At 31.5% G+C, this 17,048-nt stretch overlaps 1 protein-coding gene across 1 annotated transcript; it reads right to left on the bottom strand.

The window, feature by feature from the left end:
• Positions 1–12,699: 12,699 nt before the first annotated feature.
• Positions 12,700–15,764, bottom strand: LOC129293405 (bark storage protein A). The gene is made up of 5 exons (XM_054931348.1): positions 15,505–15,764; positions 15,350–15,413; positions 14,632–14,787; positions 13,739–13,981; positions 12,700–13,230 (listed from the first exon to the last, which is right to left on the bottom strand). The coding sequence occupies exons 1-5, from the start codon at positions 15,723–15,725 to the stop codon at positions 12,889–12,891; spliced, it is 1,026 nt and encodes a 341-aa protein (XP_054787323.1). The 5' UTR covers positions 15,726–15,764; the 3' UTR covers positions 12,700–12,888.
• Positions 15,765–17,048: the final 1,284 nt, after the last annotated feature.

Raw genomic sequence — 17,048 nt, 5'->3', positions numbered from 1 at the left:
TGGTATGCAACAAATATCATTAGATACAACTTAATTATGCACATTTTAGGGTCACAAAAATAACAAGCACCCCAAAAGACACGTCAGTCTACAATAATAATAACCATGTGATCAAAACTATGAATGCATGATCAATGCCAACCTTAAACCCTCTTATTACCTATGACATGAAACCGGTGGTTATTCGGTAGCTACATCCATGACTCAAACTAATCTAGCTTTCTACTTGTGAGAAGCTACTGGGCTAGGGTTAACTTACTTATGTACTATGGTTTCCCTTAATACTAACAACCATGGGGTGTCGTACCCTTAATGTAGCCTCATTATGAACCGATGGAAATTAGTTAGGTTCAAGTCCCTAGAAGAACAAGTAGGACAGTCTTGAATCAATAATAGGATAATGGCTACCTCTTAATTCCAATGATCGGTGCCAATACAAGCTTTTGATTCCAATAATAAACTACCAATATCACATGGATTTACCAATCTACTCCTCTTCTTAGGTGAAACTCCTACCAATGATCGTACTATGCAAATAATGGCAAATTATATGCCATTCAACACACATCATTCACATCATAACATGTTCACATAATTCTCTTTCTCCACTACAGTCCACATACTACTATCACATAATAACATGCTTTTAATCATCATCATTAATCACACATGTATAAATATACATATTGGTTTCAAAAATTCATCACAACTTCAAACATTGCCAAACTTTGCATCAATGGGTATTCGAATAACACACAAGCTTCAAACAATTAAATTCAACAAATAATTTATTAATAAACAACTATACAAACTAAATTTTCCCTCCACTCACCTCCAAACTTTAAGAGAAAAAAGGCTTACCCTTTAAAACACAAACTTTCAAAGCTTCTCCTCAAACTTGAATGATGCCAATTTGGTTAATCTATAATTATATCATAAAGATAACATCATTACCCTATTTTTGGGCAATTTCTAACATTATAACTTCACATTCTCTTTCTTTTCAAAATAATAAACCCACTATCATTCATACCCATTGAGCTTACTAAGTTTCAATACCTACATTATCATTATTATGCCAACAATCTACTATTAATAGCCATTTAAAATATCCAGCCACCTCCTTAAATGTTAAATTTGGATATAAATGGCCGTCAACCACTAAAAACCTATAAAAACATTAATGTAGGGTTTAAATACTCTAAACCACTCCCATTATTCCAATTTTAGCTAATGGGTTTAGACCCATAGCTCATATGGATTAAATATCATACTCCCAACTTTAACCTTTATGAAAATGGAAGGAAAAGAGGAGAGAAGCATAATGCACTTACCTTGGGTGTTAGAAAGCTCTAAAATATCTCCAATGGTCCCTAAATTCTTGCCCTAGCAAAGGTATTGTTGTACCATCCTGGTTTTATAATCTTGAAACTACTTGCTAATTAGGAGTGAATTAATAATTAGTGAGTGATTATGATTTTAGATGACAACTTGACATTTTAACTTACTGGAGTGTTGAATGAATAGATACAGGTAGAAGAACCATGTCTTAATAAAGTATATGCATGCGGTAAGGATTTTCCTCATTATGCCATATGTCGTGGCACAAACTACCTGTGCTGTGGTGCACGACACAAAAAATTTACTAGTAAAGTCATGATTAGCTCATCGGTCAAGAGAGGGAAGAAATAAAATATGAAAGGAAGAGGAAAAGGAGAGGTTTAGCTACTAACACAAGAATTCTTGGAGCATTGGAGGGCATTTTTACTTGATAGTTTATCAAGAAAGTTTCGTGCAGCCTTTACTTCAATTCTACTATAATTTGTCTTCATATAAGTTTAGAGAAATTGAATAGAGAAAATGTAAGGGGTTTGTTTCTTACCCTTTAGTAATGAAAACATTCTCGAGAAGTAAACTAAGAATTTGTAACTAGTTAGGGGTTAAATGATAAAGCTTTAAGTTTGTAAGCTTATATTAGCCCTAAATTGAAGGAAAATAGAGTGAAGTAGTGAAAGAAGTGAATTGAGATTGGTAGAAGTAGTAAGAAGTGGTGAATGAGTGGTAATGAACATAACTTGATTAACTAGAAGTGAATGAATGGCTAGATATGGTTTAAAGTAATAATTAAGTACTATTAGTCAATTTGATTAATTGATTAATAATGTCAATTGTGTATAAATTGTTGTGTTGTGTGTGTAAGTTGAGGAAGGAAGTATTAGTAGTTTTGAAATCCATAGGTAACCTTTCTTATGATAGAAGGGTTAAGGTAACTAAATAACTTTCTCTATGTGATTATCTATCATAACTATTTAGAAGTGTGAATATTATTGCATGAAAATATTTTAGAGTGTACATATTTGATAGATGATTATTTGATGCATGAAATTGATTTCAAAATATATGAGTTTATGAAAATACATGGTTATATGATTACCTATATATATCTGAGTTCATATGCAAATACAATATTTATACAAAAGCATGATTATAGGGGGTAGGAGTTCACTTACAGGGAGAAGTAGTGAGAAGTTCATATGGCATTATTCTCCTTAATACCTAACAGGGTGCGAGATTGGAGATTTCATCTCCTTAGTACCTATTAAGGTGTAGTATTGGAGATTATCTCTTTAATGCCTATAAGGGATGCGGTGTTAGAGATTTGAGCTCCTTAGCATTTGTGTGATACGATGTTAAAGTAATGACACCTTAATCAGTGTGATAGGGGAAACTATAATTTGAAAATGGGACAGAACACCTTTGACTGGGTGATTCTACCATTGAAAGTATGCTCAAGTCAATAAATGTGTTGGCTTAATATCAGCCTATGGTTTCAGTTGGGGTGATTTGGAGGTTCAGATAATAGCGATCATGCTAATAGTGGTAATTTGTGGTTAAAATGGTTTTATGAAGTGAGATATGTATTATATTTTATGCTTCAACTATATATATGTTATACTTACTTATACTTACCTGTAATAATTAGTAAAAGTGAGTTATTTTATTATTGAGATTATTATCTTACCACATGGTTACATTTTTACATGTCATCGTAGTAAGCTGGGTTAAGGAAAAGATTCAGGGCTGGCTCAATGTGATTAAGTTGTGCGAACTCAAAGTTTGTGTAATAAAGCTTTACTAGTATTTGTAAAATGATGTAAATTGCCATAGGACTTATATGCATATGTTGAAATGTGATAAGTAGTGATTTTGCATATCTTAACCCTGTGTGTATAGATATGTGATATACATTGAATTAAGTTAAATGGGCTTATTTAGTTGAGAATGTATTGTGATTGTGTAAGTAGTAATTATGTGGTGAAATGTGTTAGTTGGTGATCTTAGCCCATTTATGTGAAAAAGTGGTGAATTGTGATTGTAGGCTAAGATTGAGTTATGTTTATATATAAATGTGTTGACAATAGTGAATTTATGGCAAATTGTAGTTTAAAAAATGGCCAAGTGAATGACTTTGTGAAAATCAGTGAGAAATAGGCCCTATTGCTATGAAATGGGAGATTTAGTGGTCATTGATTTATGTATGTATATTGTGATTGTGAGTTAATCAGGTGTATTTAGGGACTTGATTTTAAGCCTGAAATGGCTTAATAAGATAAAGTGGGTAATCGAACACATTAGCGCATGAAATTTTTTTTGAAAAGTGACTTTTTACACCTGAATGTCTAAATTTTGATCAAATTGTTAGATCGTGTCCAAATTTATCTCATTAGCTAGCTTATGAATTATGTTTCATATGGACACTTGAATTACTCTGATCGAACGTCATTTATGGAACAGTGTGTGCTAAAAGTTTGCCCCTGCAAACTATCATATGATAGTAACATTTTGTCATGTGTGCCACAGCACATGGTGCAATATGCCATAGCACATGGCACAGAATGGGAGCCCATGGCTCTGTGCCATATGCCGCGGTGCATGTGCTGCACGCCGCAGTACATTGTCCAATTTCTTGTCTCATTTCTCTTTATTCAATCATGTGTTTAATGTGATGAATGCAGAAGAAAAAACAACTTCTGTTGTGCATTGTTAAATGTGTATTTGTTTTCAATTGTTTTAATAAGGAGTCTTGGTTCCTAAGATATTCAAATAAGTTTTTTTTTCATGTATACAATTTGGTAGTTTGTTATAGTGATTAAGTTAACCCCTTCTTATACCAAATTAATGTAAAGGAAAAAGTTTAGTATGAGGAGACATTACAAGTGTCGGGCTCTTATTTTCCCTTTCTCCTCTCTTCTAATTTTTGCCACAAACATGAACTAGTTTTAAGGAAAAATTTGGCTATCTGTCATGATACATGATATAAAGAAGTCCATCCTTCATTGGTTGTCCTCTGTGAGCCACGACTGATGTCCTTTATGCCACAACATATGGCACAAAGGAACCTTTTTCAACTTTTTCTCCCCTTATTGATGCCTGAATGGCCCGACTTCACTTCAAACCCTGCATTTAAGGCTAAAATCATAATCAAACATACTTTTTAAACCTCTCTGGTCACATATAAGCTTAATAAACATAATTTTCATAATTAAGCTCTGTTATTTAGGTTTAAATTTTTAGGATGTTACATGGTGCATGGCACAGAAATTAATTAATAAGACATGGTTAACTCATGAAAGAAAAAGAGAAAAGGAATAAAGGAGAAGAAGAAGGATATAGGTTCTGCTATGACAATAAGTATTAGATCGCTGGTTGATATTTTTAATTTATCACTTGTCGGGTAAGTTTTGTACCACCCTAAACTCCTATTTTACCTTAATTTTTCTTGGTTTAGATTATAGGAAAATTAAATTGGGGAGATTTTAGGGGTTATTTTATTACCCTTTTGTAATAGAAAGACTCTTATTATGACTAGTTAGGGAATTAATGGTTAAGCTGTAAGGCTGTAAATTTGATTTAGCCTAAATTGTGAATTTTTCAAGCATGGAAAGGTTAGCATAGGTTGTGTTTTTAATGTAAACTATTATTTTGCCTAAACTATTCTTCTACCTAAGAGAATTCTAAATGAGATTGAGAAAATTAGTAGGAATTTCTATTGGAATCAAGGTGGGGAGGGTAGAAAAATGCATCTCATTGCTTGGGAAATCTTGAACAATGATAAGGTAAAAGGACGTTTAGGTTTTAAAGATCTCCACAAACAAAATCTAGCTTTTATCATGAAATTTACTAGGATTTTATTAACTAAACTTGATGCCTTTGAGTTAGAGCTTTAAAATCTAAATACACCCGTGGAACGAACATTTATCCCTTTGTCATGAGGAGGGAGAAGTTATCAATAGTTTGGACTAGCATTGTCACTGCTTAGGAGAAATTCATTGTTATAGTGGGTAGGAAAATCCATAAGGGTAAGAATACTATATTTTGGTGAGATTTATAAATTCCCTTAAGTGTGTCCCTTATTTAATATGTGGAAAAAATATTTATTTAATTGATCCCATTATAATAATGGATCAATTTGTTCAAAATAATGGTGAGAAGAATTTGACTGAGTAGATAAAGGTTTTGCCTTTATGGGTTGTTAAGAAAATCAGGTCAATCAAACATTCTAATTGTAATCAATATGAGTGTTATGTTAGACGAGCATCCTCTCATAGAAATTTTAATATTAGATTAGCTTATTCCTTTCTACAAAATCCAAGAATCACCTATAGAGCCTACACTACTACAAAAAAGTTATATATAGCGGTTATTTTTGCTTATATATAGCATTTAAAAACTACTATATAGTCTGATTCTATAAATTCTCTTAGTAATTATATAGTAGTTTTTAACCATTAAATATTTTTTGGTCTATATACCAATTATTAAAAACAACCGTTGTATAACCTAAGACTAATAGCCATTGTTTGCAAATAACTAATATATATTCTAAGACTATGTAGTGGTTGTTTCCAAATAACTGTTATATATATATATGAGCTTTTTTTATTGTTTATAAAACCAAACTGGATCGATCGACCGGATTGGCGAACCAACAATGTAGTGATGTGTTTGGTCCGATTTTGTACTTTCTTTGGGTACTAATCAAACCGGGTTAACCTATGTGACCCAGGATTAACCTACCCAGCCTTATGGGTCAGGCAAGTTAGGCGAGTTATTATGAAAATCAATAAAAAAGAAAGAAAGTAGAAGCCTTTTGCCAGTCATTAGCTTTAATCTCTTGCCCATGATCTGTTCAAAAGGAAAAGAACAAACCTTCGACCTTCTCGTCAACGATCTCCATGCGTCTATCATTTGTGGGTCTCATCTTTCAACCTTCTCAACCCTCCATGGGTTTTGTTAGCAACTCTACTTCACCACCAACTCTGCTGCTATTGTCCATCGCTCGCCATCATCTTTGTCTCATGTTGGTGGAGCTATTCTCACGAGAGAGAGGCTGAACTAGATGAAAGATGAAGAAGGAAATCGAGAAATGAAATGACTGCTACTATTCAAATTTTGTGAGAGTAGCTTTATTGAATTTTTTTATTCAAATGAGGTGTCAGTATGGTCTTCTCATCCCATTTCCCCATACACGTTTCCTCTTTTTTTAACTGAACCATACACGTTTTGTCTACTTATCACTATTCACACACCTTGCCTTTTAATTTTTAATTAATTGAACTTATATATTTGTTATTCTTTTTAACCTGTAAATTTTTTATTTTTATTTTTTTAATTCTATGTTATATGTTATTATTATTTTTATCAGTTTAATTTTATTATTATGTGAAATTTTTTTAACTATGGTAGAGAACTATTTTTATATGTCATATAAGATATTTAGTCTTGGATATGAATAAATGTATTGACAATTAATGAGTATTTATTTAAATTATTTTATTTTATCATTCCAGTCTAACTCTAGTTTGACCCCTAGTTGAACAATTGACCCCTGACCCCTAACTTCAGCTGGTTCAATAACTAATCTGGTTTTTAGTACCTTAATTTTTTTAAAAAAAAATAGGGGCTACTATAAATGTAGCCCCTTGCATTATTATTATTATTGTCTTTTTTCAATTAAATTCTTGAATTTAGCTAGTAAAAGTAGAGTGAAAAAGTAAAGCAAAGGCCTGAGCAGAGCAGTAGAAATTAGATCACAATCTAAACAAAGGTCTTCCATCCAAAATTTACAATTTATCTATTGAAAAAACATCATAATCAATAAACACATAAAAAAATTAGCATTATCAATAAAAGAGGGAGTCTAGATCAAAAAAGCACCAACAAAAAAAAACAAAAAATCCATATCTAATTATTGAAAATGTTTCTAGACTCTAAATTTGGAGATCAAAATAAGTGATAGTGGTATCATTGGTGAACAATCGATTTGTGTCGGTATTAGGGAATGAACTAGTTAGAGAGAGCAACAATCATGGAGATGCTTGAGTTTGCAAGAGCGCTTGTTAGAGAGATAGTCATCGATAGATGACAACACCATTAGGGATGACATTTTGCACCATTAGGGACAACATTTTTGTGGCAATAAAACTAACAAGCACATTAGACAGAGTGAGGCTTATTGAAGACCCATATACTCATCATTTCTTGTATGGTGTGTTTGTGAGTATTTAGTGGAAGAAATTGCTGGATAAGGAGGCGTAGTGGAAGATTAAAATTTTAAAGTTCCTATTCTGATATGGACCAAACGAACTCATTTAAGTTAAGGTGGATAGAAGAGTTACCTTTTAATTCTTTGAAGTTGGCGCACATTCTCTTCAAGAATTTGGATCTCAAGAGCTGACAACATAGATTTGCTTCCTCTACTGGTATCCACACGAATAGCTCTCTAACTCCAACGGTGTGCTAACACTCTCAACGTCCATTCTTTTTTAAACGTTAATTTTCCTTTCTATAGGGTGTTTCGTGTTTCTCAGAGTGTTTTTTTTCGTTAGAACTTTTCTAACTCTCTCATCCTTCATAAAGGACGTCCCTATCGATATCTAGTATATAGATAAGGGTTTTTTGTCTTTTACTTAGAAGCCTACGAAAATTTAATTAAATTTATTTCATAAATTTAATCCATAATATCATATCTAATTTAAATTTATCTTATAAATTTAAATTATAAAATTGATATGATATTCTCTCATATCATATTAGTTATTAAATTTAATATATCATATAAAATTAAATTTAAAACTAATATAATATATTATAATATAATATATATCACATATACATATTATATTATATATACGAATATATATATCGAATGTATATATAATTATATTTTAAATTTTATATTTTATATAAATATATATATATATATTTATCAAATAAATATTCAAATATATATATATATATATATAATAATTCATTCACCCTATATTACATTCATTGAATCTAGACATATTCCAGATTCAATGAACTTGGACATTATAGTTTGAGTTGGGCTATTATTATATGCGACCTTGTAAGCCCATATAAAATTGATAGTAGGCTAATTATACTATTAGCCCACAAGTCACAAGTGGCCTCTAGCAAGACATTGCAACTACACAATTCACATGGGAATTGATGATCTGATATAACATATCATGCAACCATATCACATCCTTTTTGTCATGTAATATGTCAATCAAGCATGAGACATGAAATTGTCATTCTCTTTTACCTGACTATTACTTTCTCAATCTCTGAGTAGACTAACAGTAGCAATGGAAAAACCCTTTCCATTGTAGTATGGCCATACATTTTCTCAGTCATACTCATCGATGGGCACAGTAATATCTCTCACTTAATGTGAAGGACAAATTTCATCTTGACTACTTATATTCCTCTGCATGAATATCACTAAACTCAATTATAACCTTTATGATCACTTGGTTAAAGGTGACTTTTGATTAGGTCAAAGTTTAATGGTCATCATGTAAGAATCCATGATAATCTCAAGTTAAAGGGCTTAGTGATATAGTTACGTATGAGATAAGCTTATGACTTGTACCATGCAGCTTTCTCATAGCGGGTTGGTCTAACACCTTGCACTCTTTCAAGTGCCTATGACTTTAATTTGTATCTTTATAATTAATCAAAGTCATACTAGTCTTATTTCATCTATGATCCCTCAAAGATGATCAACTAGGGACATTTAAGACAATCACTATAGTTTGTCCAGAGATACAGTTATCATATTGAACATGTAATTGTTATGATAACAAAAGAGAAATTCATTAAATAACAATGTGCATAGTACAATGACTGGTCCTAGGGTACAATTTTCAACAGAAATATTGTTGAGAAAGAGAGCAAGTGACGGGAAGTGGTTGAGTATATGTGAGAGAAAGTATGTGCTTAACAAGACTACTTGAATGGGAACAATTGGGGTGAGGAAATTGTGTGTGAGCGAGAGAGAGAGAGAGAGAGAGAGAGTGAAGGATAACGAGAGACGTTAGGTTAAAATAAGTTCAATGGCTGAGGGACAATGACATCATTAATCCATGTGCCATATATTTAATTTCTTTTAAAACCTTTTAGATATATTAAAATGAGAATACTATATAGCACTTATTTCAAATAACAACTGTATAGTTCCTTGAAAAAAAAATTTAAAAATAACAAGACTATATAGCGGTTATATTAAATAACCACTATAGTCTTTTAATCTCAATCCTGCATTAACTATAGAGGTTTTTTAAGTAAACGCTTACTATAAGGCACTATATAAACTCTTTTTTTAGTAGTACTACATGGAGGAAATTGTGGTTGTGTGCTATCCATGAAAAATTGAACACTTTTTTTGGCAAGTTCTTCATGAGAGACTTCCAACTAACTCAATTAGAACTAAGAAATGACTTTCAATGATTGAAAACTACTCTTTTGAGTGAAATAGTGAGGAGACAGTTAAACATAATGACTTATAATATTATATTTAGTTTAAGTTTTGATGATGATAAATATATATTAGTTAAATACATGCATTATTGTCTTCAAATATAGTAGTTAATTATAATCATGGAACAAGTTTTTTAAAATTTTTTTTACTTATATTGTTCCATATTATATGAGATTTGAAAAAATAATTTATGTCTATATATAGAAGTTATTTATACTTTACTAAATCATATTTTTCTTTATCTTAAAATGATTATATATCCAAGAGTATTCAAATTATTATTTCTCATAAATTGGATATATGCTAAAGATAAGACTTTTCATATCAATCACATGATAACTTACATATTTATTCTCATAAATATTGATACTTGGACTAACCACTTTATGTTAAATATAAGACTTTTCATATGCATAACATAATAACTTATATATTTATTCTCATGCATATTGATACTTGCACTAACCACTTTGTTCATGACATATTATTAAAGGTTGTCCAAAGTATAAATGAGAGTAAGCATGAAGAAGAAGAAATGAAGTTATCATTAGCATGCTACACTCAAGATGGAGGAACATTAAAGAGAAGGGTGATCTAAGAAGAGTTTAAAAAGAATGAAGACATGTATACAAGCTTTGATGTATCATAGCCTTAGATTTAATAGGTATAATATCTTTTGCCTAGAAACCTTTATTTTATACTCATAGTGTTTGAATTAAAATCAAAGCAATTTGAGACCGAACCATCCTATCCTTGTGAGATTCAATCTCATACACACGAGTTTCAGTCTCATACTTGCAAGTTTCAATCTAAAACTCAAGTATGCCTAATGAAAGCCTAGAACACTTGAGCACTTCATGAAAATCCTAAATCTTATTTTTTAAAACCTTGTTTGACCTATATTCATGAATTGTAGAAAGCATCCATGCTAGTTGTAGGGGTCAAAAGAAGCTTGTGCTTCTACTTGACTCAAATGTGCAAGTTCTAAAAAGCATCAACATGAGTTTTAGAGTTATAGAGAGAAACTTGCTTATACTCACCTAAGACAAGAAAGTTTTAGACTTATTCTCACAAGTTTTAGAGGTTTATCACACATTAAATGATCTTGCTTTTAGAAAATGGTGCTTTCCACATAAAACTCCTTCCATACTCTACCCAACAGCTCTAAACAGCTATATTATGTCTCCAATAGCTATTTCACTCTATGGATTATAATTATAACACTTCAAACTTATTTTAACAAGAGATTAAATTTTGAAATTATTCAGTTATGAGATTTACATTCTTTCTACTATCATTATATGAAAAACAATGTTCATGAGCTAATATCTTCAATATCTTTATCATTTGATTATAAGTTATTCATTGTACTCATCTTAATTCTTAGACAAAGTTTCTATTGAGTAATTTACTTGTCTAAAATAATCATTGTAAAAGTGAGTGATAGATTTTCCTTGTAATTCAAGAGAGGTTGTTCTCTTGAAGTGACAAGCTCACTATGATAGTGAGGGTTGTGGCGGCTGACAAGTTTCCAAATCAAACTTAAAGATTATAGTGGAGAAATCTCAACTGATTTGTTTGGGGACTAAATGTAGGCTCAAGGGTGAAGCTAAGTAAGGATAAATCTCTGTTTTTGCACATTCTCTATTCCTTATCTATTTACATTTTCAGCAGCCACTATTTATGCTATTTTTTTGTGTTAAAACAGAACTTGACATATTACAAGCTCTTGCTCAAAACTTGTAAATTGATTTTAAATACTCTTACATACTTTGTGTTTGTAAAATTCAACTATAGCATTCTTGTAAACAAAGTTTAATACTTAAATTTACTCAAACACACACTTACACTCTATTTTATTGAAAAAGTTTTGAAGTGTAGAAAATTTGATTAACACCTAATTTACCCCCTTTTGGGTGTGTTACTATATTTAACAAAGACAATTCTTCACACGGTGATTGTGAGGTTGCAAAACAAGTTTGAATTTATGTTACTAACCCTACACATGTCCAATCTTTTTTTTTTTCCTTCTGATTTGCAAGTTTGGTTGAGGACAAATGCTTCAAAATAATATAGGTTTAAATACAAATTCAAACCAGGGGTGGCAAAGTACCGTTTGCACTGCTTGTTGGCTCTTATAGAAAAATAGATACAAAGGTGTAATGGAGGGAAAGAAATTCGAAGCTGTTGAGATCTATCATAGCATCCTGAACCAACTTTCTGAAGCAGTGCAAAATGGGAAGCTCCAAATATAGGATCTTTTAGGGTGTTGAAGAGATAGAAATCAGATGGAGACCACCTCAAACAAGATATTTTAGATTGGATGTGAATGGTTCTGTAGACCAACAGGGCTACACTTGTGGGGGAGTGTTCAAGGATACTCGAGTCAATTGGGTACTGGATTTTCAGAGAAGACTGCACTATTTCCCCCACAGCTGCTGAACTTTTCTCTCTTAATACAAGTTTGATGTTGTGTCAACAATACCACACGGATAAGATTAGATGTCATGTGGATTTGATGGAAGTTATTAATTTGCTTAAGACAGGTGGTGTCTTTGAGCGCCCTTTAAGTTCAGATGTTATAGAAGTGAAGAATTTGATCTTCTCCAGTTGGGATGTGGAGATTATTTTTTCTAATTGTGGGACTTAGTTGAGAACAAGGCTGAACATTTTTGTTTTGAATGAACCCACTATAAGATGCTTGGTTCTTTACTGGACTGATCAAACTTTTGTTTTCTACTAAACTTGTTCTCAGTTTCTTTTCCCCTAGAAAAATGGACTAATTGATTGTATTCGTGCACCTGCCAAGTAATAATTTAATTTTACATCATACCCATTAGCAAGAATTTTTTTCCCCCCTTTTCTAATCATTGTTTTGAAAATTTACCTCATATAGCAACTCAAGAACCAAATGCCAAGGGCAAGTAGCAAAATGTGCAACATAACATACATAGTCACACATGCACGCACATAACAATCACTCCTGATCCCATGGAAAATTTACAATTTTTTTTTATTTCTTTTCAAATTTCCCATGTCCGAACAGATCAACAAAAAAGCTATGATGAGCTCAACAAGGAGATGAATCTGATAACAACAATGACAGCATTCTGAGATGCTAAAGATGCAAAGAGAGAAGCTTCATTGGAGAGTGAAGAACCTCCACCTGCTAAATCAGACAAAGCTCTAATGGCAATGAAAGGAGTTTTGCACTGAAGACATGTCAGAGCAACAGCTGCACTTTCCATGTCAATTGGTGTGGCATGAAATTTGGAGCTCAAGAATTCTCTGTAAGCTCTGTTATCAACAAATACATCACTGCTAACCCCTCTATTCACTCTCACCACTTTAGGGTCTCTGGGTAAGCAAGTTGTGTTCACACAGCCACCTAATTTCACATTCTGTGGGACAAAAAACAAATACACTTAAAAAAAATTAAAAACTCTATAAAATGAACTTTAACCCAGCTCATGTAATCCAGAAAGACTCTATCTATTACTCTTGAGTAATTATATATGTAATTATTTTTTTAATTAATGCTACAACATGTTGTTAGGTGGGGTTAAAGTTCATTGTAGTTCTTTTAAAACAGAATCAGTTTCTAAATAATTGAGAAATTTTAAAATGTTTGTTTACATGTTGAAGTAACATTTCAAAATAACTAGATGTTAGAGATAAAAACAATAACTCAATCTTTTTATCCCACCTAAATGGAAAGTAAATTATTCTTTTTATAGGTGTTTGCGTCTAATAAGGTTAAAAAAGTAATTAAAAAATATTTTTTTATCAATGTAATCGAACACAATAACATTTAGTTTTTAAAAACTTTATAATCAATAAGTCACTTTCTTAGCACAATTTGAAAATAGGCATTGGAAAATCAAATTGGACAAAGTTAGATGAAATGACCTTGAGTTTTGTTGCGATGTTGAAGTAGGTTTTGTCCACAGGAACCCAGAAAGCATGCTGCCTCACTTCTGGGATGTTGTTGACTGGGAAAACTTCCTCTGGTTGGTACCAAACATTGTTCAACAGATTTGGCACTGACTTTGTGTAGTTATTGAAATTAGAGAACTTGAGATACCCAAATTTTCTGGTGTAGTCTCCATTTACTTCCAAAGCTAGCTCATCCTCAGGACCATCTCCAAATCTCTGTCAAATCAATACGGCATCGTTTCACTATGTCTTTTGGTTTAGAAGGCACAAACATTTACAATGTTAAGAGGATGCAGTTTTTGTGCTCATCAGAGCAAGAACCTCCTGGACTGACCAGATTTTTGATAAAATAGTACAGTATTCACTTCCCGGTTCATTAATATAGCTCGACCTCATTAAATCTTCTAGTTGCAGAGCGAGATAGGTCTAAGATATCTGGTGAACTTATAAGTAAAACTCAATTATGCTGTTTTTGAAGTTTCCAAAAATCTTATAGATCTCTCTTTTAAGAAATTAATTAAATTACAAAGATCATGCCTATCTTTTTTTTGTAATAAATTGATCTCTACTGCGGTTCAAAGTCTAGACATTTTTTCTCTTCTACTGAAAATTATAAAATTTTATTTCTGTTTTCAAGGAAATAATGTGTGTATTTTGGAAATACATGAAAAAATTCTGAAATGATCTCTTTATTTTGGAAAAGATTTGTATAAAATAAAGAGAAATTTTTATAAATTAAATTATATATGAGATGCTTGTATTAATTGATTTTAAAAATTATTTCAAATTCAAAAAATTATATATAATTTTATTCTAATTTAGTAAAGAAATATAACGGATATTAAATGTAAATTTGTTCTGAGTACCTGCCAGTTCCAAAGTCCTGTATGAGCCCAAAATTGTGGAATGGTAACATCTCCAATTTGTAGGCCTGGATTTGCATTTCCTGCAATCCCATAATGAAGTACCCCTTTCACTTTGAACAGTGTCACCAACAACTGAGTTGCAAATCCTGCATTTAACTGCACCACACAAAATGGTTGAATCCATATTATATCTTGTTGTCAATACAATAATAATATAAGTTATAATTTTATATTTATCAAATATATGTGCATCATTGTTCAGCCAAGGAGAATCAAGTTTAAAAGTATCTACACTTACTCTATAGTTGTCACACAATCTTCTTAAGAAATAATATCAAATCATATTATCTACATGTAAAAGGCCCAAAAATAAAGTTGGCTCTTTGAATGATTCAAGTTTTGAATTCTTCTCATTTTTTCAAGATTTTTAACACTTTTTATATCAGGTTAAGACCAACCCAATTTTATGTTTTCAAAACCGTTTTGAGTTCTACATCCATAGTGGCTTGACTATGATCAAATATGACTCAACTATGAATACAATTTTTTAATTCAAACCATACCGTTAGCGAATCTAGTAGATGATAATCTAATTGTCTAGCTTGAATCTTGAAACACTATCTTCCTCGACTTCAAATGAACTCATAGTTTGGTTAATAAAAAAAATGAAACAAATTATATGATGCACAATTCATAGCAAAGACATAGGTTCCCATACCATGCTCAATCCGGTCATAACAATTATAACTCTCTTCTTTTCCAACTCCCCTATGCGAAATCGTCTTCCTGCAAATGAAACACCAAACTAAGAACAAGAAAGAAGAAGAAGAAGAAGAAGAAAAGGAATGAAACATAAAGATCACAAACACAAACTTGCCTGCAAAATCAAAGAAAGGCAAGGTGGGATCAGCCTGAAAGCTAGATGATTGAAGAAGAGGATTCATCTCAAAAGCATTTGGCACCACTATGCCAATATATGGCCCTTTACTGTTAATTTTGTCAATCTCACTCCAGCTACGCCCTGAAACTTCACCATTGATCCTATTGCTTATACCCACTACCAACAACACAACAAAACCTAACAGCCTCTTCATTTTCCTGTAACTCCCAATGGAGTATCTCTCTCTTGCAAGACTTTTCAACTTCCATGATCCCTTTTATAAGGAAAAATAATATTAGCATACCAATCGTTGTTTAAGGGGTTAGCTTAATTTCCCAGCAAGATCTGTGACATTATATTATTATATTAAATTTAATTTAATGGTAGTTGAATTGAATGGTAGAGACTTGAGTTTTACTTAAATAAAGTTAGAGGTCTAAATTTTTGTAGATGAAAAAAATTATAATATAATTCATCACAATCTAATTATTCATATAACAATTCTTAAATTTAACTTGATTATACTGAATATCATACACACACACATATATAGTTGTGTTAAAAATGAGGCCAGTGACTATTCAAAATAGAAGAGAAAATAAATGGGCAAGAGTTATATTGGTGTTCTTGCTCATTTATTCTTTTCCTCTATTTTCAATGGTACTAATCTATTCATTAATCGCTGACAAGTTGTTTGAAAATAAATGTTATTGTAGGTCAACTATATACGCCTGAACGATATAGGTGTGAGTTTGAATCTTGTACTCAACGTGTGTGGCACGCAATTGTTGGATGGTCAAACTAAAACTATGATCTGATTGATCTTATGACTTTTCGCTTTTATAATCTCACGTGGGATTAGCTGTCTTTTTTTTTTTCTTTTGATAATCTTGGTATTGGCATCTTAATTAAGAAATGGATGTTTCCTTGCTGCACAGTTTATTATTATTATTATTATTCCAATGCTAGGTATTCTGAAAACCTGAGGGCATAGTTTAATTAAGGCTCAAACTTGAGATCTTAAAATAAAATGATTCAATTTTTTCAACCAATTAAATCAAGCATTCCTTAGTATTATACAATATCTCATTAAACAATACCCACAAACATCATTTTATTTTAAGTTGGGTTAAAGGGCAATTTGGCCCATAAATTATAGGTCAAGAAGCACTTGAGACCCTAAATTTATTTTTTGTGTAATGTTTCTCTTAAATTTTTAAAAATAGTGCAATATAGCCTCTATTGTTAATAAAAGTTAACTTTGATCATTAGTTAAACAAAAAATAATAAAAAAGACCAAGAAAATTATTAAAAAAAATATGCCCCAATAATTACAAACAAGAACTCAAAAAATAACATCATTTCATTAAATATTGCTTAAATATGTATGGCACACTTGTGCACAATATTCCAAATAATATAATTGGGCTCTGACCAAATATCATATATAGAAAACGTGATAAAGCAATTTTGCAAGGCCATCTTTGAACAATATTGCAGTTCCCACTGGTTTTGGGTCACAGAGAATTGAAAATGT

The sequence above is a fragment of the Prosopis cineraria genome, unplaced genomic scaffold (genome assembly GCF_029017545.1).
Source record: "Prosopis cineraria cultivar Desert tree isolate PC_DT_omini unplaced genomic scaffold, ASM2901754v1 PC14, whole genome shotgun sequence".
In the NCBI taxonomy this organism is placed as follows: Eukaryota; Viridiplantae; Streptophyta; class Magnoliopsida; order Fabales; family Fabaceae; genus Prosopis; species Prosopis cineraria.
The sequence above is the reverse complement of the archived record's forward strand: the minus strand, read 5'-3'. Positions and strand labels throughout refer to the sequence as shown.